This window comes from Misgurnus anguillicaudatus, chromosome 24 (genome assembly GCF_027580225.2).
Source record: "Misgurnus anguillicaudatus chromosome 24, ASM2758022v2, whole genome shotgun sequence".
In the NCBI taxonomy this organism is placed as follows: Eukaryota; Metazoa; Chordata; class Actinopteri; order Cypriniformes; family Cobitidae; genus Misgurnus; species Misgurnus anguillicaudatus.
The window spans coordinates 38,909,575-38,930,851 of NC_073360.2; the positions used below are offsets into that span (position 1 = coordinate 38,909,575).

Sequence of the window (21,277 nt, forward strand, 5' to 3'; positions counted from 1 at the left end):
GCAAATCGCACCCTGCATATAAATGTATCACTGGGCATGCACCACCTTATTTACAAGAACTCATCACCTTGAAACCCTCCCCCCGCACTCTAAGATCATCAGGCCACCTACTTCTTCAGATCCCAAAGACAAATCTTCGTACTATGGGGGACCGAGCATTCTGTTCAGTTGCACCACGGCTTTGGAATCATCTCCCATCTGAGTTGAGAGAAATACAGAGCTTGGACACTTTCAAGGCTGAACTAAAGACCTTTTTATTCAGAAAGGCTTATTTGTGCTGATTATTTTATTGTTTTTATGGTTTTACTTGCATATTTTTGTGTAATTATTATTGTCGCTGTCCTTGTAGCACTTTGAGATTCTTCGGAATGAAAAGTGTGTTTTAAATAAAATGTATTATTATTATTATTATTATTACTATCATACATATACATCAGAAAGTAGCTTTACAGTATTAATTCAGTTTATTTCCTCTGAGGTCCAGATGTGCAAGGTGTGATGGGTTTGATCTCATTGCTGATTCCAGAACAGTACGTCCTTCACCTGGGATATTACAGTGACTCAAGCTGTGGAGAAAAACAACACACATAAGTTCAGACGCACAGCATCATAAATCAATCAGCATCCAGGATAACAACTGGTTTTATTATTATAATTTAACTTTATATGGCATTATTACACGGCACTCTAAAATGCTTGATTCTGATTAGTTAGCCACAACATTCCAAGGTTCATTCTTTTTAAATAACTACCGCTTAAAACTAATAACACACGGCTGCAAATCTTTTTCACAGGTACAGTTTAAAATAACACAAAAATAAATAAAAGTTTGTCTTTTAATAACATATATGACATTTTATTTACAATATTTCAAATCAATATGTAATGTTCTTACCTTACTTGAAAATATGTGTAATATGTGTGAAAATGTACAGCCAGCAGGTTGTTTTCACGAAATAAGCCCCATTAGTGTGATACAAGACATTCTGCAATGTGACGGGTCCTGATCACACTGTCAGGGATTCTTTTTTCACTAACAACCTGCTGCCTAATGCCTATGCATTATCCCGTACTTAAAAACACCTATTTACCAAATTAATGATTGGCTGCATCTGAAAGCTTGGGTAGCTGACTTGATGCCGTAAACAGCATTTGTGCATGAAGGCACCTTAGCTAAACGGTTTTGGAGAGGCTTTAGACAGTGTGACAAAATATGTTTGAAATATAAATAGAGAGCGCATTTGCGATAACCAATCATATTTTCATACTAATTTCTCACTGGAAAGTGCAAAAAGGTAATTGAGTGAATAAAAATACAAATATAGGGCCATAGCTTGGAATGCAGCTTTTGTTATGAAACAGACTGATTATGATACAGGAAACTAGCATAGCTACATAGGGAAACTAATGTACTGAAACATTTACACTGAGTCAATCTTACTTCAGTATCTTCAGTTTACAGTCAGGATTCTTCAGTACATCACATAGCAAATTCACTCCTAAATCTCTAAATTCATTATTAGACAGATTCAGATGTGTCAGGTGTAATGGGCTTGATTTCATAGCTGAAGAAAGAGCATCACCACCTTCAGCTGTGATATTACAAGCACACAACCTGTAGAGAAGAGAGACAAACAGTTGAATGTTTAAGTTCAGATACACGGATATGATGAATGAAGACTTCTTCACCCTGCAGTCAGCTGATATATGGGAGAGTTAGGATCTCTCACACAAGCATAGACATTAGCTAGCCGTCAACTGTGGTCTGTCCATCTGGTGTATTTAAGTGCAACTTTTATTGGCCAGACACAGGTGATGTGAAGCGGCATCACATCACATTGGTTTGCTGTTTCCTTAACCTTATATCCCCCTTTTACATGCTTAAAATCAGCAAAGCATCTTTCCTCCCCTTTGTAATATCTCATGTTTATATTGTAATAAATTATCTGACACAATAGGATAAAAAGAATCAAAGTGAATGAATTTTTTAATTCTTACTCCAGTATCTTCAGTTTACAGTCAGGATTCTTCAGTACATCAGAGATCAGCTTCACTCCTGAATCTCTTAGTTTATTATTAGTCAGATTCAGTTCTCTCAGGTGTGATGGGTTTGATCCCATAGCTGAAGTCAGAGCACCACATCCTTCCTCTGTGATATTACAAGAACTCAACCTGTAGAGAACAACAGACACACAGTTTGTTCACACACAGATCAAATCTTCAGTGAGTTGAATTGGTTTCTCTTCCTGTCATTTTCTGAGCATCAGATCACAATCTTACTTCAATATCTTTAGTTTACAGTCAGAATCCTTCAGTACATCAGAGATCAGCTTCACCCCTGAATCTTTAAGATTATTATTATCAGAGAGATTTAGATGTCTCAGGTGAGATGGGTTTAATTTCAAAGCTGAAGTCAGATCAACACAACCTTCAACTCTGATATTACAATCACACAACCTGTAGAGAACAAAGACAAACTGTTTGTTTAGACACAGATCAAATCTACAGTGAGTTTCTATTCCTGTCATCATTAAGTGTTTATGTACATTTTCATTTTAGTTTCATTTATGTGTTTTTGTGTTTTACTGAAACACATCAGTGTAACTTAAAAGTCAATCTTATAAAAACATATTGCTTTAACACTCCCCAATGAGTTTTTCCTCAAAATCTGTATTTTTGTGTGATACAGGCTCAAAGATAAGGTGTGTTTACTAATGTGAGCTACTGGCATGAGCCTTAGAACATGGACATGTAAAAACGTTTCTGGATAATTATTGCACTTAATAAAGTTACATACCTTCTATGTATATAGCAAAGAACAATTTTACATATTATTTCAATGCATTCTTTGGCACCTTTAAATAAACAATTGTTATATGTTTCAGATTCCTTTTGTAAGGCATAACAACATTCGGGTTTTTTATTCTAATATAATTTCATTGTTTTATGTAAGTACATTTAAGTTACTTTATATGCAACTTACTTTTACAAAAACTAACTATGGTTTTACCACAGTTAAAACATGGTTACTGTAGTAAAACCATTGTTTTGCTGATAGTAATCAATGCACTAAAAAACATGGTTGATGCACTTTTACAACAATAAATCCATGGTTAATTTTTGTAAGGGTAGTAACAGTTGAAGTGCTACTATGAATGATGAAATCAAAAAAATTTAAAATGAGGGGCCTCATTTATAAAATGTTGCGTAGAAACCGGCCTACATTTGATCTCACAATCATTTCTCAAAAGTAGGTACATGTGATTCATAAAACGAATGTGTACATAGAAAACACAAGTATAGATGTGAAATTTATGAATAGCAAATTATCTTGAAATTTTGTGCAGCTAAATGGTTTCACATTTTTGCATTTAAACCATGCCTAATTAATTTTATTGACATATAAATAGCACCAATGTTTAAATCCTTTAGGAGCAGCAAGAAAGACTTATATTTCCAAAAACTTGCAGCAATCGGACAAGCAAAAGTATGTATGTCTGCTGTCCCTGACATGGCACTAAGCACTTTTCCATGTCAAAGTCAAGTTTTTATAAATATGGATTTTGCCAAAGATTTTTGCATATGAACGTATTATAAATGAGGCCCCAGATCACAATCTTACTCCAGTTTCTTCAGTTTACAGTCAGGATTTTTCAATAAATCAGAGATCAGCTTCACTTCTGAATCTCGTAGTTTATTCTCAGACAGATTTAGATCTCTCAGGTGTGATGGGTTTGATCCCAGAGCTGAAGTCAAAGCAAAACAACCTTCATATCTGATATGACAATTCAACAAGCTGTAGAGAAAAGAGACAAGAACTTCAGTGAGTCAGTTCAGACACACAGACGATGACTGAAGCTTCTTCACCCTACCTGTACAGTCAGACTCTGAACTGAAGTAGACAGGAAAATGATCACAAACATAATCAATGTTAGACAGCTGCTACATTGTTAGGGTATCTGTTAGTCTGAGTTAGAATTGAAACTTTTAAGATTTAGACTTATTTAAAAGGACATTTAAAGGACACTCTAACATAGGTGTTTTCCGCAATAGAAAAATAGTCTCTGGTATCCCCAGGATGTGTCTGTAAAGTTTGAGCTCAAAACACAACACACATCTTTCATTATAAGATGTTGAACATGGCCATTTGTGGTTGCAATGAAAAACATGTTTTTCTTTAAATGCAATGCAAAGTAGGGTGTAGAGCACTTACACATGTACTTTGGACTACAGCAAAACATGAGACGGTCTAGCCTTAGAGAGGATCCATAATTTACGTAACCTGCTGTATGCGCCCACCGCGCCTGTCAGCAGCACACAGCCAAGACGTTTTTGACTTATTAAAATAAATACGGAACTAAACTTTTAACTTATTTGAGAAAATATGACACGTTGATGTAAATTAAACTAACCAACATTATAACAAATTAATCAACCTTAGAAATATATGCAACATACACAGAATATTATTAATACAACACCGAAGTTATAATACTAAAGCAGTGAACAAGAAACTTCTTTTTGGTTGCATCCTTCAAATTGGGACACAGCCAATGTGACACCCCATGACAAACGGATCGTGCCAAACTGGGCTGAAAATGTTGTAATCTGAACCTGACAAAAGGTCACCAACCACACCTCTGATTAGGGTGTGGAGACCACAACCCCATTTTCAGTTTTCTCCAAATAACCACAGAAACTTCATAATAATGTTTTTTCTATCTTACTTCAATTTTTCAGATTACAGTCAGGAATCTTCAGTACATCAGAGATCAGCTTCACTCCTGAATCTCCAAGATTATTTCCAGACAGCTCCAGTTCTCTCAGGTGTGATGGGTTTGATGTAAGAGCAGATCTCAGAGCAGCACAACCTTCAGCTGTGATAGTACAAGAACTCAACCTTTAGAAAACAATAACACACATTTCAGTCTAGAAAACATAATGTAGATCAGCTCAATATAAACTGAAAACAACTTAATAAGAGTAAAAAGTGACATTGCAGAAGACTGAAACAGATAACCTGTTAAACCTGAGATTTAGAATTAAATTTCAAATTTGAAAAGCCCTTCAGAAACCAAGTTTCCCTCTTCGCATTTTGTGGTAAAGTCTTGTCAAACAAACAAAAAAATCATATTTAGCTAGCGTTAGTGAAGTGATTTGCTGTCTTTCTGCTTCCACCTAAATTCCACCCACAAAAAAACGTCACAATGTTTACTAATAGTAAAAGTCCCTGATCCTCCTACATTTACACACTTTTCCACTGGACTCACCGTTTTATATTTATTTTGTTCTTTTATGTTTAAGAAAATGTTTTCTATATAAAAACTTGTCATGTTTCTAATGACGGACATCTAAAATGACAATCTGAAACATTAACTCAATTTATATTATCTGCCAATATTTTTGCCCTTTTTTTACTGTTTTATTGATTTTATAATTCACTAATCATATTGGGAAGATGATTAAAAAGGGTTTTGGAGATTTATTTCTGACCTGAGTGACATCAGTTTACAGTCAGGATTCTTCAGTACATCAGAGATCAGCTTCACTCCTGAATCTTTTAGATTAACCTTAGCCAGATTCAGATGTGTCATGTGTGATGGGTTTGATCTCAGAGCTGAAGTCAGAGCAACACAACCTTCTTGTCTGATAGAACAATCACTCAACCTGTAGAGAGGAAAATATAAAACATGGTTGCTGATGATGAAATTAAAAATCACCATGAAAAAAATAAACACAGACAAACATATTTCTCATTATCTCTTTACTCATATAAACATCTTAGTGTAATAACTGCAATATTGTTGTTGTCTCTGATGTTAAACGCAGATCTTTAATGTTGAAGCTTGTGAACATCAGACTGCTAAACACCACTGAAGAGTTTTGAGTTATTGTTGAAGACATTACAATGACTTAACACACAGGGCCTTATCATACACACAGCACAATGCGTGACGCAAGTGTCTTTGGCTAGTTTCAACCCAGCGTAAATATCATTTTCACGTTTAGCGGCACGTTGTTTAAATAGCAAATGCATTTGTGCCCAATTTTGCGCCCATTGGTGTTCGGCTCTGAAAACGAGGTGTGTTCAGACGCATTGTTGACACGTTGCTATTTTAAGGCAACTAAAATAGTCAATGGTGCAATATTGTTTTCATTATTTAATGAGCACGTTAGAAATATGTGCCTAAAAACGGGACAACAACACGGGTTTGCTTATCACACACTTGGATGCGCAGCAGCACAAAAAAGCTTTTAAGTATGAAAAATTAAAGTATTAAAATGTAAAAGATTATTATTATTGAGTCTCTTGGACATAAATGAGCACCGATTATGAGACTTTAGAATGCGCTGCTTCACCTGTAGCCTGGTAAGTAAAATAAATGCTTTGCTTTAAACATGCATCTATTTTTAAATGTTTTTTAAAATGCTATCACACAGATTTATTGTATATGATTACTTTGTACCTATGGATATGGTGAGATGAGAAACATTTTTTAGTCATTTTTATGCTGTAACAGCTCTCTGCACGTTTGTGAATTCTTTTATCTCCTGTTTGTTACAAATAAAGTATTTTTAGAGTAGGCTTGCAAATTATTTATGTGATTACAATGATTATGTAGGATATCAGTACATTTACACCAACTAAAAGCCTGCTATTTTTACTTCCATGACTAAAGAAAACGGCTTTTAAAGGTTTTAATCCCAAAAAATAACAATTTCGATATAAATGAATAGTGGTCTTCATCCTCCGCTTAATTTTTCAGTTTATTAATTCGCTTTCTAAATAGGGATTAGGCATGGCGCCAGGCGCAACTGGCTTTTAAAGGGAATGAGAGCAGAAACTCTCATTGGTTTATTGCACGTTATGCCCAAAACACACCCTTTACTCATTACGAAAATAGGAACAACCCTTTAAGGCCGTGCTCTTGGCGCATAAATTATTTTTCACGTCTTTAAATTAGCAAAAGTGGGTTTGGACACGCCCGTATAGACAATGCACTTTAGACCATGCACTTAGACCGTTTAAGATTTCCGGAAGAAATCTTAAACCAAGATAAAAATTTAAAATAAAAGTTAATGGACATGTATCTTAGATGGCTTGAGGGTAAGTAAATCATGAGGTAATTTTCTATTTTTGTTGACACATCTCTTTAAGTGAGTAAGAATCTGTGGACTATTTTAATGTTGTTACTGACAAGTTTGGTCCTGACCCAAATGGTGCACTTCACATGGACTTTTGGTCTCGTGGCCTTAAAGTGCGCATGCTCGTTAAGTCTACAAGTACGTAGGATGTCCCATCTGGGGCTATGCCTGTGACTTACAATAACTATATCAATATTATCAGACCCATTTCCTAAACATATTTCTCAAACAAAATGTAATTGAAAACCCTCAATGTATGCAGTAGATATGAGACACTTCCTGTTTCTCTGATTTTGCCATAAATGTATTGCCTTGTTACATCGTTCAAGATATCAAAAATCTGTTTACAATTTATTATCTTCAATTTCTTGACATCATATGGATCAAGTTTGGTGGCAATCGCATGAATCCCTCAGGAGGACAAGTTAAAAGAGTCTTCAAACGTTAAATGTTTTTCATCTTGATGAAAACAATACAGATGAAAGAAAAAGTATGTGAACCCTTTGGGCTTACTTGGATTTCTTCATAAATTGGTCATAAAATGTGTTCTGATCTTCATCTAATAGAGCCCTACACGGGCCAAAAAATTCAGCCCTAACCCGGCCCTGGCCCGTAGTTTTCAAGCCCTACCCAACCCTAGCACGACAATGCCTGCAATTTTGGGCTTGCAGGGCTCTATCATCTAAGTCACAACAAGAAGAAACACAGTCTGCTTAAACTAATACCGCACAAACATTATACGTTATTATTGAACACAACATGCAAACCTCCAAAGTGCAGGGCTGAAAAAGCAAGTGAACCTTTGGGTTTCATAACTTGTTGACCCTCTTTTGTCAGAAATAAACTAAACCAAACGTTTCCTATAGTTGCAGATCAGACCTGCACAACGGCCAGGAGAAGTTTTGGACCATTCCTCTTTACAAAAGTGTTTCAGCTCAGCAATATTCTTGGGATGTCTGGTGTGAATCGCTCTCTTTAGCTCATGCCACAGCATCTCAATCGGGTTGAGGTCAGGACTCTGCTGGGCCACTCCAGAAGGCGTATTTTCTTCTGTTGAAGCCATTCTGTTGTTGATTTACTTCTATGCTTTGGGTCGCTGTCTTGTTGCATCGTCCATCCTCTGTTAAGCTTCAGTTGGCGGACAGATGGTCTTAAGTTTTCCTGCAAAATGTCTTGATAAACTTTGGAATTAATTTTTCCATTGATGACAGTAATCCGTCCAGGGCCTGAGGCAGCAAAGCAGCCCCAAACCATGATGGCCCCTCCACCATATTTCACAGTTGGGATGAGGTTTTGATGTTGGTGTGCTGTGCCTTTTGTTCTCCACACATTGTGTTATGTGTTCTTTCCAAACAAGTCTTTGGTCTATTTTGGTTTCATCTGTCTACAGAATGTTTTGACAGTAGTGCTGTGGAACATCCAGGTGCTCTTTCGCAAATATCAAACGTGCTGCAATGTTTTTTTTTTTGGACAGCAGTGGCTTCCTTCGTGGTGTCCTCCCATGAAGTCCATTCTTGTTTAATGTTTTCCTTTTTGTAGATTTGTCAACAAAAATGTTAGCATGTGCCAGAGATTTCTGTAAGTCTTTAGCTGACACTGTAGGATTCTTCTTCACCTCATTGAGCATTCTGCGCTGTGCTCTTGCAGTCATCTTTACAGGCCGACCACGCCTAGGGAGTGTAGCAACAGTGCTGAACTTTCTCCATTTGTAGACAATCTGTCTTACCGTGGACACATGGACATCAAGGCTTTTAGATATACTTTTGTAGCCCTTTCCAGCTTTATGTAAGTCAACAATTCTTGATCGTAGGTCTTCTGAGAGCTCTTTTGTGCGAGGCATGGTTCACATCAGAAAATGCTCCTTCAGAACAGCAAACTCAAAACTGGTGTGTTTTTTATTGGACAGGGAATCTCATCACATTGATTGGACCCCAGGTTGGCTGACTCCTGGCTCCAATAGCTCTTGGAGAAGTTATTAGCCTAGGGTTTAACATACTTTATCCACCCTGCACTATGAATGTTTACATGTTGTGTTCAATAAAAACATGAATATGAATAATGTTTGTGCATATAATGTTTGTAAGCTCAAAGGGTTCACATACTTTTTCTTTCAACTGCATATGTACCAAGTTTTAGGAATGTAGGAAAAACTAACCCCGCATTCTAGACAAAATGGGGCACTACAGAGCCCTCCTGCCACGCCTGTGTCTAAGCTTTAGCCCATCCCTAATGATGTGTGTGTGTATATATATATTTACAAACTGTCAGCAGACAGTTTTACTTACTGTAGTTTTTTGGATTCTTTAATTACAGGCTGTAGTTTCACTAGAACATCATCTGCTTTCTTTTTATCTCCAATAAATGTGTTTAGATTAAGTTCATCCAAATGTTGCTCAGATGTCAACAAAACAAAAACTAAAGCTGCCCACTGTGAAGAGGAGAGCTTGGTCTTTCCTATTGATTCAGATTTCACATAATGTTGAATCTCCTGCAGCAGTGAATCATCACCCAGTTCATTTAAACAGTGAATCAGATTGATGGATTTCTCAGTAGACAGATTATCATTGAGCTTCTGTTTAATGTACTCAACAGTTTTCACTTTCTTGTAGGAGCATCTTCTTATCTGTGTTAGTAGATTCTGTAAGAGAATCTGATTGGAATCCAGTGAAAGGCCCAGAAGAAAACGTAGAAAAAGATCCAGATGTCCATTCTTACTTTGTAAAGCTTCATCTACTGCACGCTGATGCAACTCAGATTTTGTTGACTTCTGTTGTACCATATCCAAAATGTTAAAAAGTCGAACTGGTTTAAGACTTTGATCAAACACATTTCTGTTTTCATTTATAAAGGAGATGTGAGCATAAAGAGCTGCTAGATGTTCCTGGATGCTCAGATGAACAAAGCAGTAAACTTTCCCCTGATACAAACCAAACTCCTCTCTGAAAATCTGAGTACACAATCCCGAGTACACTGATGCTTCTGCTACATCAATGCCACACTCTATCAAGTCTTCATCATAGAAGATCAGATTGCCTTTCAGGAGCTGCTCAAAAGCCAGTTTCCCAAGTTTGAAGATCATGTCTTCATCTTTCTTCTCATAGTCCTTCTGATGTTTGATGTTTTTCTGAATGATCAGGAAGTGTGTGTACATTTGAGTGAGAGTCTTGGGGATCTCTTGACTCTCTGCTTCACTCAACATTCTCTCTAGAACAGTGACTGAAATCCAGCAGAAGACTGGGATGTGACACATGATGTAGAGACTCCTGGATGACTTCATGTGTGAGATGATTTGATCAGAAAGTCTCTCATCACTGATTCTCTTCCTGAAGTATTCCTCCTTCTGTGGATCACTAAAGCCTCGTACCTCTGTGACTCGATCAACACACTCAGAGGGGATGAGATCAGCTGCTGCTGGTCTGGAGGTGATCCAGATGAGAGAAGAGGGACACAGATTCCCCTTGATGAGGTTTGTCAGCATCACGTCCACTGAGGTTGATTCATTTACATCACACAACCTCACACTGCTGTGAAAATCCAGAGACAGACGACACTCATCCAAACCATCAAAGATGAACAACACTTTATATTCTTCACTGAAGATTTCCATTTCTTTTGTCTCTGGGAAGAAAAGATGAAGAAGATCTAAAAGACTGAGTGTTTTGTCCTTCATCAAATTGATCTCTCTGAAAGGAAGTGGAAATATGAGGTGGACATCCTGATTCTCTTTCTCTTCAGCCCAGTCCAGAATGAACTTCTGTACAGAGACTGTTTTTCCAATGCCAGCGACTCCCTTTGTCAGCACACTTCTGATGTGTTTGTGTTGTTCAGGTAAAGGTTTAAAGATGTCATTACATTTGATTGGTGTCTCCTCTGTTGTTGTTCTTCTGGATTGTGTCTCAATCTGTCTCACCTCATGTTCATTACTGATCTCTCCACTTTCACTCTCTGTGATGTAGAGCTCTGTGTAGATCTCATTCAGTAGTATTGGGTTTCTCTCATTTGATGTTACCTCATACAAACACTCAAACTTCTTCCTCAGATTTGATCTGAATACAGCAAATGGACAACAATTACTGTAAAGAGATTATATTATGGATTAAATAAGTACATTTATAGAGCCATAATCAAATAAATCCATGCATTAATACTGTCTATTCATAATGTCTGAATGTATGTACACAGTAATTTTACAGTGGGGCTGTATTACAAAAACATCCCAAGGGGTTGTGCACACCAAAACTTTTAAACGCGTCTGAAAACGCCTGGACAACACCGAATGCAGAATGACATGCGCTGATAGTGGGCGTAAAAAGCTTTGGTGTGCACGCCCCCTAACTCAGAATCCTATCTTGTTCATTAAACATTATATTTTAAATCTCGAACTCTTTTCAGAACATTGATGTTGAACATATGTTTTCAATTGTTTACAATAAAAGCATTGTGAACTTTTTTTCTGGTTGCTAAGGGTTTAAACCAGTAAGAACTCTTCAACTTTTGCTATACCCATAGTCTCTGCTGTAAAACTGATTGTAAAAATAAATTGACAGCACAATTAAGTTTTAATTTCAACAAAGCACCATCATGGCGATCAGTATTTGCATTCCATTAGCTCGTTTGCATTTTAAAGGACACACCCAAACAGCAACAGCAAATTTTTGCTCACACCTACAAAGTATCAATGTTAACATGCTATAATAAATCATCTATATGGTATTTAAAGCTACAAATTCATATGTGCACTCTGGGAACACCAAAGATTTATTTGACATCTTAACAAATTCTTGTGAAATGACCCCTTTAAGATTGAAAGTTTCTGTAAAATGTCCCTTGAACTTTACAGTGCTTTATGAAGTAAACTACCCGAATATACTACAGTAAACTGAATTTACCGGAGGGGTTTGTTAGAATTATTTCTTATTGACTGTGATTAGCAAATGCAAAAACAATCTAAAAACATTTTGATTTTACCTGAAACTATGAGAGTCTCTTTCATTGGACTGTTGAACATTTATAGTCTGATCACTCACAGACACTCTGATCTGATCTGTTGAGTCTGATCCAGACAATGTTACTGACCTTAAAGAGAAGACAATCATACAATGAATGAGATGGTTTCTAAGCACATATTTTAGTATACAAGCATATTGTGATAAAACGGTTGTACCTCGGATCAGGTGATGCGTCTACACAATTAAATCTTATTGGTCTGTTAATAGAGTTATCACTCCTCATGGATACACAGCTGATATCAGGTGAGTCTGATCTCGTCTGATGGACTGCTCTGTAACAAGTCATAATACAGTAGATGTTATAAGGACCAAAGATGTATTTTCATCTTAAAAAGTATTGTGAAATGTCTCCTTTAAGATAGAAAGTTTCTGTAAAATGGTTCCTGAACTTTACAGTGCTATATGAAGTAAACTACCTAAATACTACAGTATACAGAATCTACCAGAGGGGTTTGTTTAAAACTAAATTAATTCTAAAGTAATATAAATATACTGTAAATGAAATAATGTACACAGGGGCACCACTAAGGGGGGGGGGGGGATAGGATGATTCTAAGGGCCCACACACTTTTGGGGCCCCCAAAGAAAATTTTTATTAGTAACACTAATAGTAGTAATGTTATTGACATTCTAAATGTATTTAACAAAGAATTTGCAACAAAACAAAATTGTGGCTTGTATCCGCATTTCCCGCAAAATGCATTTTCCCCCTTTTGCTGAATGGTTTCGTCCAGTCTCACGTACTGTAGCCCCAAGACAAGAGGCATGTCCATCTGAGACGCACGCGATCAGCGGAGGCTGGTCATTTATAGCCAACTGCTAACTGTAATTAATGGTCAATTCAATAGGCTACGTTTATCACCGTTAAAAATGAGGATATAATTTTTGTCCATATATAAATCTTGAATTTGTAGCCACTTGCCAGCATTCTCCTGTTAGCACATATTGCCAGAGCGGACTTATACACTTGACTCTGCCTGTGAAAACCAGACATAAGTGTCAAATCTAAGTGTGAGTCCGTAAGATAAAGAGCATCACAGTTTGAATTCAAACATTTATTTGACTATGATTTCAATTGCTGACATGAACTGACTCAGTCAATATTATAGGTGGGCGGAAAGACCAAAAATCTATTCCACGGAATGAGTCATTTTATTTCACGGAATGGTATATTTCACGGTAAAAATGTTTTTCAGTTTATATTGTTTTTGATTATAAAAATGTACAGAAATGTGCCACTCACTCTACCTTTTAACTAAATGCCCACCGCAGTTTTAAATTATGAGCAATTTAAAGTTAATAATGTTAAAGTGAAAATGTCCAGAAGATAACAACAGATAAGTCTTGATAAGACAGAATCTTGTTTATAATTGAGTTATTAATTTTATAGACTATTGAAGCTATAGTATGCCTTCATTGTATTTTGTATTTATGCATACATTATATTAAAAATAAGCAACACTCTAAAAAAACAAACGGTGCTATATAGCACCAAAACTGTTGATTTGAATCGTAACCATAGAAGAACCGTTTTTAGTGCCATATAGCACCGGTGAAGCACCGGTGAAGCACCTGTGTAGAACCGTATAGGGGCCATATAGCACCACTATAGCACCACATTTGGTTCTACATAGCACTATATGGTTCTACACAGGTGCTTCACCGGTGCTTTATGGCCCTAAAAACGGTTCTTCTATGATTACGAGCAAAGAACCACTTTTGGTTTTCCCACTTTTCTGTCTGTGATTTCGAAGCTTTGATTGTGTTTATAGTGGCCAATATAACATGTGTTCATGTTTCACGTGTAAAAAAAACACGATATTTTCCACAAAATTTATCTGTATACACTGTTTTTACTGTCCTCAAAACAGGCTGATGTCTTCCTTGTTAAGTCCCTCCTTCAGAAATACGTAACAAGTTCTGATTGTGTAGTTTGTTTAGTGTGCTGATTCGATAGCAGCTTATCTTAGCAGAGCCGTTTGAGCCAAAGCTGGTGACTGACGTATTCATGTGGGCGGAGTTTAGTCAACGAACTGTTTTACTGACGTCATTAAAGCAGGAAATAGAGGGCTGTAGTCCAAACCGGACGTTCGTTGTAGGCTTTTAAAGAGGAATTCTATTGAAGAAAATATATCGCCTGGCAGTGAACTTTTTACAGGTATTATTTATGCTATTATAGCAACATTACACACTAACTAGGGTTTAAAAAAATGGGATCAGGAAGAACGTGACCTTTAAAGTTGAGAAAACTTGACAACTATTATGTGCAAGAAGAACCTTTTATTTGGCGTCGCAGCTCCTTGCGTGTGCCTAGAGAGACTCTGCACCATGGATTAAAGTGAAAAAAAATTATTCTGACTGAAATTTTTTTCAAGTCATATTTCTTTAACTAAAACTTAATGTAGGCGAGGACCAATAGCATTTTAAGGGGAGATTTTTTTTGCCATTAATTCCATATTAAAGTCTCCTGTGGCATAATAGGTTGCTGTAGTTTGCATGGCATTTAAGATGAAGGCGAAACAGCTAAATAACTCACTATATAAAAAGAAAACATGAATATCATCACCTTTAATGAATCTTTTATTAATTATTTATTAATTGTAAATGTATTTATTTTTAGCATTTACTAATATTTTTTTAACTCAAAGTTGAAACTGTTAACATTAGTGAATGCACCATGAACAACCATCAATTACTGTAATGACATAAACAAGAATATACTCTATATTTCAAATTATTTGTTCATAATGCATTTACTAATGTGAACAAATACAACTTTTTAATATCATATTATTCAGTACACATAAACGAATAACCCAGGGTCTGTTCTGTTCACACAACAGCTTACAGTCACAGCTCTAATACAGTAACGTTATGTATGAATATAAACCCTGAACGTGTAACTCGAGTTAAACTCGTGTACAATTCGCACAGGATGTCTGTAACCATAGTGAGTGACAGTTGTTAATTAAATGACTGTACCTTTATCAACAAATTATTATGTTACATAGAGGCAGCGCTGATGTGCTATTTATGCGCAATGGTTCTGCTGTTTACTTTCTCCTAAGACCTAAATGGTCATACGAGGATACTTGCAAAGACGGGATTTTTGACGCATATTTGTATTTAAGGCCAATAAAGTGGCAAAAATACTCACAAGCTCAATGAGAAGCGAATGCGCGGCTTACGCGTTCAGCTCTGACACACAAACAGCGGACGCATTTAGCACTGTTGTATGGCTTAATATCACTTGTTTATCAATTGCGGCGCTTAAATATATGTACAAATGTAACGTTTTTTGAGACCACACGCAAATGAAACTGCAAGAACCGACAAGTGGATGACATCAAAGTGCCGCGAGAGCATTTCGGAAGCAGTCTCCTCTTATGATTCCTGAAATCTCTCTCACGGGATGTGGATGTCATCTGCCTCTTGGTTCTTGTGGCGCCACATTAAGTTTACCCATGAGTTTAACAAACCTGTTGTATCAGCAACTAGCCTGATTCAAAAACGGGACGCGGGTGATCACGTACGTGAGAAATCATTTACCTCCAAAATACAGGACCCCTAATCGCAAAGACACGAAAATTACCTGGCGGTTTGTTTTTCTTATCCCACGAACTGAAAGGGTTGCCAATCTTCATCATTTCGCTAAGCCAAGTCAATCTCAATTGGTCTTTTACACCTTTATCAATCGCCAAAACATCGGAGCCTTTCTGCATTACAAGTTTTACCTCAGCTTAACGTGATACAGTCAGAAAACCCAGAGTGGATCCGGTGCGCAGTGATTACAGAACGCTTGGGTGGAGAGAGGAACGTGATTTGGATCCACTCCATGCTTTGATCACATCCAACTTAAAGTTGAATACACGTCGTCTTTATGAAAAGTGAATTTAATAATTTTGCAATTGACGGAAATCCATCTAGCGACGGAAAACTTTAATCCATGCCTCTGCACGCGAGAGACCGGCCGGCTGCTGCATGAGCACAGATTACAGAAATAACTCGTTCATTTTTTATAAGTGAACTATTCTCCGTTACACTAAGTCTAACATGCGGGAGTGTAGAGTTAGCCACGCCCACTTATTTGCATTCCGCGGAATAGACGGAATAGAAAAATCTGTTACGTCTGACATTTTATTCCGCGGTAACGGAATATACCGTCTGTTGAGTCTGATCCAGACAATATTACTGACCTTAAAGAGAAGACAATCATACAATGGATGAAATGGATGAGATCTGTGGAGGAAAGCACATTATTTATTATAATAGCATATTGTGATAAAATGGGTGTACCTCGGATCAGGTGATATGTCTACATCCTTAAATACTAATGGTTCCTCCATAGACTCATCACTCCTCATGGACACACAGCTGTTCTCAGGTGAGTCTGATCTGTTCTGATAGACTGGTCTATAACAAAACATTATAGATGTTCTTTAAACAATGCTTCTTTCATGTGTGTTTGGGCTTCTTATTTTCAAGAGCAAGACAAGTGTATTTATTTTGTACTCTTTAGTTCATACACAAGCACTGTTAAAAAGGCACATTGAGTCCTGTCTGACAATTTTGTCTTTATGTGCTGGGTTTGAATGTTTCTACTGGTTAACCACTAATATTTAATGTAACAAGTGGAATAATATTACACTGCGTGGTCCAACAGCCAAGATAATTTAGACTCAATCCAGAAAATCGGCAGCTACTTTTAAACGTTCCTGTGCCTATTTGTGTTTAGGCTCTATCTGAAGACCATATTTAAAGGTTTCTAAGTGCAATGTGTTTTGCAGGACTGAACGGTATAGCCATCCTGCAACAAAATTTTGTTTCTATTAACAATCTGAAGATTAAAGGTCCTGTTCTTTCTGTGTTTTTGAAGCTTTGATTGTGTTTATAGTGGGCAATATAACATGTGTTCATGTTTCACGTGTAAAAAAACGCAGCATTTTTCACACAATTTACTTTTCTGTATACCACTATTTTCACTGTCTTAAAAACGGGCTGATGTCTTCCTTGTTCTATGAAGTCCCTCCTTCAAAAATACATAACGAGCTCTGATTGTGTAGTTTGTTTAGTGTGCTGTGATTCGTTAGCAGCTTAGCTTAGCAGAGCCGTTTGAGCCAAAGCTGGCGACTGACGTATTCCTATGGGCAGTCAAAAAACTGTTTTATTGACGTCATTCTGTCGGGAAGTAGAGGGCTGTAGTCCAAACCGACCGTTCGCTGTAGGCTTTGAAAGAGGAATTCTGTTAAAGAAAATATATCGCCTGGCAGTGAACTTTGAGCTTGTATTGCAGGTATTATTTAGCAACATTACACACTAACTAAAGTTTAGAAAAATGGGATCCGGAAGAACGGTTACCTTTAAAGTTTTAAAGCCTATTTTTCATGTTGTTAAGTGGACCCACATGAATATTTACAAAAAAATTCCACCTGTTATATAAACTGTGGAACAGTGATTTTAAGAAATACAAAATTATCACTATAACAAATTTCCAACATACAAAATACTGATGTGATTAGTAAGTTAATTAGAGTTATTTAGTGGCCGGTGACAGAAAGTGACAGTTTTGCGAGAGCAATCACATGCAAGATGTGAAATATAAAAAAAATTCTCCTGTCTGCAGATGACGGGTATTTTAAGCTGCCTTCCCACTGACTGTACATGACAAGCGACCACCGATAAACCTGAAGTCATTAATTTCCATGTAGAGCCGCAAAGGGCTGCATGTCGTGCCGACCATGTGGATGCATAATTTTCAGACTCAATTTGAGATTTGGATTAAAAAAATTTAACTAGTGCAACTCCACCGCATGCACACACCGACCGAAAGTGATGTATTTTAGTGTATTCTAATCAAAACACTGTGCCTGTGTCTCAATCCGTTCCCTTGCTCCCGTGGTTGTGAATCAGTATATCATGTATGCAGGTTCGCCACTAATAAGAACCATAGCCCACTTCACATTGGGACATTGTTCACTTATTTTCCTGTGAATTGGCTGCTTAAGGGTCACGTGATTTCCGGTAAGGGAACATAAGGGACCATCAATGCTCACTGTTTTTTTTTTTTTGCCTGTCATTGTGGGAATTTTTAGGGAATGAACATTACAGTGCACTGGAAGGATTTTACAATTGAAAATTAAAATGGCCGACTCGCTGATCAGTAACCAGACTATTAAACAAGGGAGCGGATTGAGAGACAGGCTGTGAGGTGAAAATTATTTATCCTCTTTTGTTTAACTTTATCAGTAATACTATGTGTAAAAGGATCAGTAAAACAATTAATAAATGATTTACAGATTAATTTAATATTTATATGTTTTATTATCTTGTCTCCATGTATTCTCTCCCAAAAAAACTGTTGGTCTTTGTCATATTATTGTTTCATTCATTTAATTAAAAACCATGGTTTTATATCCACTAATTCTATTGGTTTCTCCATAGACTGATCACTTTTTATGGACACACAGCCACTGATCTATATAAATGACTGGACTGCGCATGACGTCACACTTGTGAAGCCACCGCGCCGCCATGTTGGTATACCCAAACGTTCTATTAAATCAATGGACGTTGTCAGATTTTAATGATAAAACATCACTTTACTCGTCTTCGTTTTTATATGTGAAGTTACCCTGTACATTATTACAACACAAACGTTCAAAGCATGTAAATAGTTATTTACTGAAAGTTGTACATTTTGCGTTTTAAACAGTTATTATACATTCATCTTCATTACAGTATCAGATCAGCAGACAGACCGCAGCATATTTAGTATTAATGACAATAAACGTGCTCATTCTGAATTCTAAATAAATAATCATGCTTTGTACCGTATGTGCATGCAATAATTTGCTAGTTTTGTAATTATGTTATCTAAACTTATAAGTTACCTAAACTTATTTAGAGAAATAACGCTGACCGTCACCGTGTAGCTGAATGTCAAAAAAAACTTTCTTTATACCCGTGTCATTAACAAATGCAACAGACACACTCACCTTAACGGTTTTTTGTAAATCCATTATCCTGCCCGATTAAAACATAAATATTGCAAATAACACCAGAATTAACAAATAATTAACGTACACATGTCCTAAAAATTAACCTTGTGTAACTGATACGCTGTAAATGGGGTAAATTTTGATCATGATTTTGAATGGAAGTCAATGACGCTCTCTGCCGGTTGGGTATACCAAGATGGCGGCTCGAACTCTGCGCTGGCTTCACCTCACGCAGTTACGTCAAGCGTTCTATGCGCAATCCAGTTATTTATATAGATCAGTGCACACAGCTGATCTCAGGTGAGTCTTATCTCTTCTGATATACTGATTTGTAACAAGACATTATAGGCTACAATATGTTTGATAAGTAGGTTTTCAATGTGGTTTGGGCTCTGAGTTTCATTTCCATCAAGAAAGACAACATGTTCAGTAATATGATATCACATCACAAATTCATTCATCATATAAACATAAAACACTACTAATAAATATAACATATGTCTTGGTTTGTAATTTACGCATTCCTGTTTAAAAGTAAAACGTCATGTTTAATACAGACTTTAATATGAATACCTGACTCCTGGGGTATCATCTCCATCTCTGAATGTTTGTGAATCACCCATGAATCATTCAGTCACATCAGTTTGATGAATCTGGTCACCTCCACAGACTCTGGATGGAGTTAATAAATCTGATCACGATCACAGATTAAAACGTTGTTCAACAAGAAATTGTCTGTAAGTTAAATCAGCACAGAATCTGAACCTTCAAGTCTCTGCGCTGCATCTGACCAAATCCATTCAGTAAATGAGATTTAAATAATACATGTGTTTATATAAACACCCTTTAATGTTGTTTAAATGAGGTTAAACCCACAGCTGGAATCATTACATTTATTGTTAGGTTTTTACCAGATCCAAAACGACAAAACAACCGTGCTGTCGTCTCATAGAGGCAATTATTAGAAGTGCAACACAAGGTTTTAACAGTTCTTATATATTAAACATTCAACTAAAAATGCTAGGCTAATATTTTATAATAGTAATATTAAATATGATATTAATATAAATACACGACACGAGTAAAATATCATTAGCGTTTATGTGACGCAAACACTTACCTCAGTGAAATTGTTTCTGGATACTCAAATCACAGTTTACATCAAGTACACATTAAGCGACTAAATAGACGTTATAAATAGACACTTTGATAGTCAAGATATCTGTTTTGTAGAAGTGCGTTTGTCCAAGTGTAAAATGGCGACAGGTAAACATACAGGTATTTCATCTGACTGACAGGAATAATTATATTTAGGCGTCTTCATGGCCGCGGGAAGTGGGGGTGCTGCAGCACCCCCTGTTGGCGAGAGGGAGATTTTTTAAGTAAAAATATTTTGCACAATTTATATATTACTTTTTATTTTAGGAAATTATTTTTGACACACGTAGGTTATTACGTGTATTTAGGATTTTAATTTCATTACTGTCTGTGCCTACCCATCTCCGTGGCCTCATCCGAGCGCACTTTCTCCGCCTTGCGTCTATTGGTGACATGGGTACGCAGCATCATGATCCAGAAAAGACTCACACACCTTTCGCTGATGCATGCCCACACAGAAATTCTGAAATCCCTGGGCATTCGTAGCACAAAAACGCTTTTTAATTTAAAAATTAAAAAATTAACTTTATACCATCAATGAATAATACACACTGAGATCTCGCTTTGGAACGACAGATTTTTAAATGCAGCGCTCCATAAAACACTCAATAGCCTATGCAACTGCACAGGTAAACAGAAACTGACTAGCAAAATTTAGACAGCGTAATGATGATAGGTCATGAGATATTATTTGATAGACTAGTAAATGTGGATTAAGGATGTTTAAAATCTCTAGCCTTGTGGTCAGGAGAAGGGTAACATTATATATTGGCTATATGATTTCCATATTATTAACACGGTCTCACACCCATGGCGTCAATATTTGACGACACTTGACCATGCGTCAATATGTTGACGCGGAGGGTATACCTTTCGCGTCATTTTTTGACGAACTGGGGACTTCAATACTATTAGGTACGCGAAATTAAACAGTTGTCGCCTGGCATTGGGGTTAGGGAAAGGTTT

At 36.7% G+C, this 21,277-nt stretch overlaps 2 protein-coding genes across 2 annotated transcripts in view; both read right to left on the minus strand.

Annotated features, from left to right (window-relative positions):
• The window catches only part of LOC141361709 (NACHT, LRR and PYD domains-containing protein 14-like), a 273,710-nt gene that overhangs the window by 81,405 nt on the left and 171,028 nt on the right, over nt 1–21,277 (minus strand). The window lies entirely within an intron of this gene.
• On the minus strand, nt 22–20,469 carry LOC129438623 (NLR family CARD domain-containing protein 3). Its single transcript, XM_073862966.1, has 12 exons — nt 19,727–20,469; nt 12,311–12,427; nt 12,115–12,222; nt 9,432–11,219; nt 5,494–5,667; nt 4,746–4,900; nt 3,854–3,872; nt 3,623–3,796; nt 2,281–2,457; nt 1,999–2,172; nt 1,442–1,615; nt 22–566 (listed from the first exon to the last, which is right to left on the minus strand). The coding sequence occupies exons 1-12, from the start codon at nt 19,774–19,776 to the stop codon at nt 455–457; spliced, it is 3,222 nt and encodes a 1,073-aa protein (XP_073719067.1). The 5' UTR covers nt 19,777–20,469; the 3' UTR covers nt 22–454.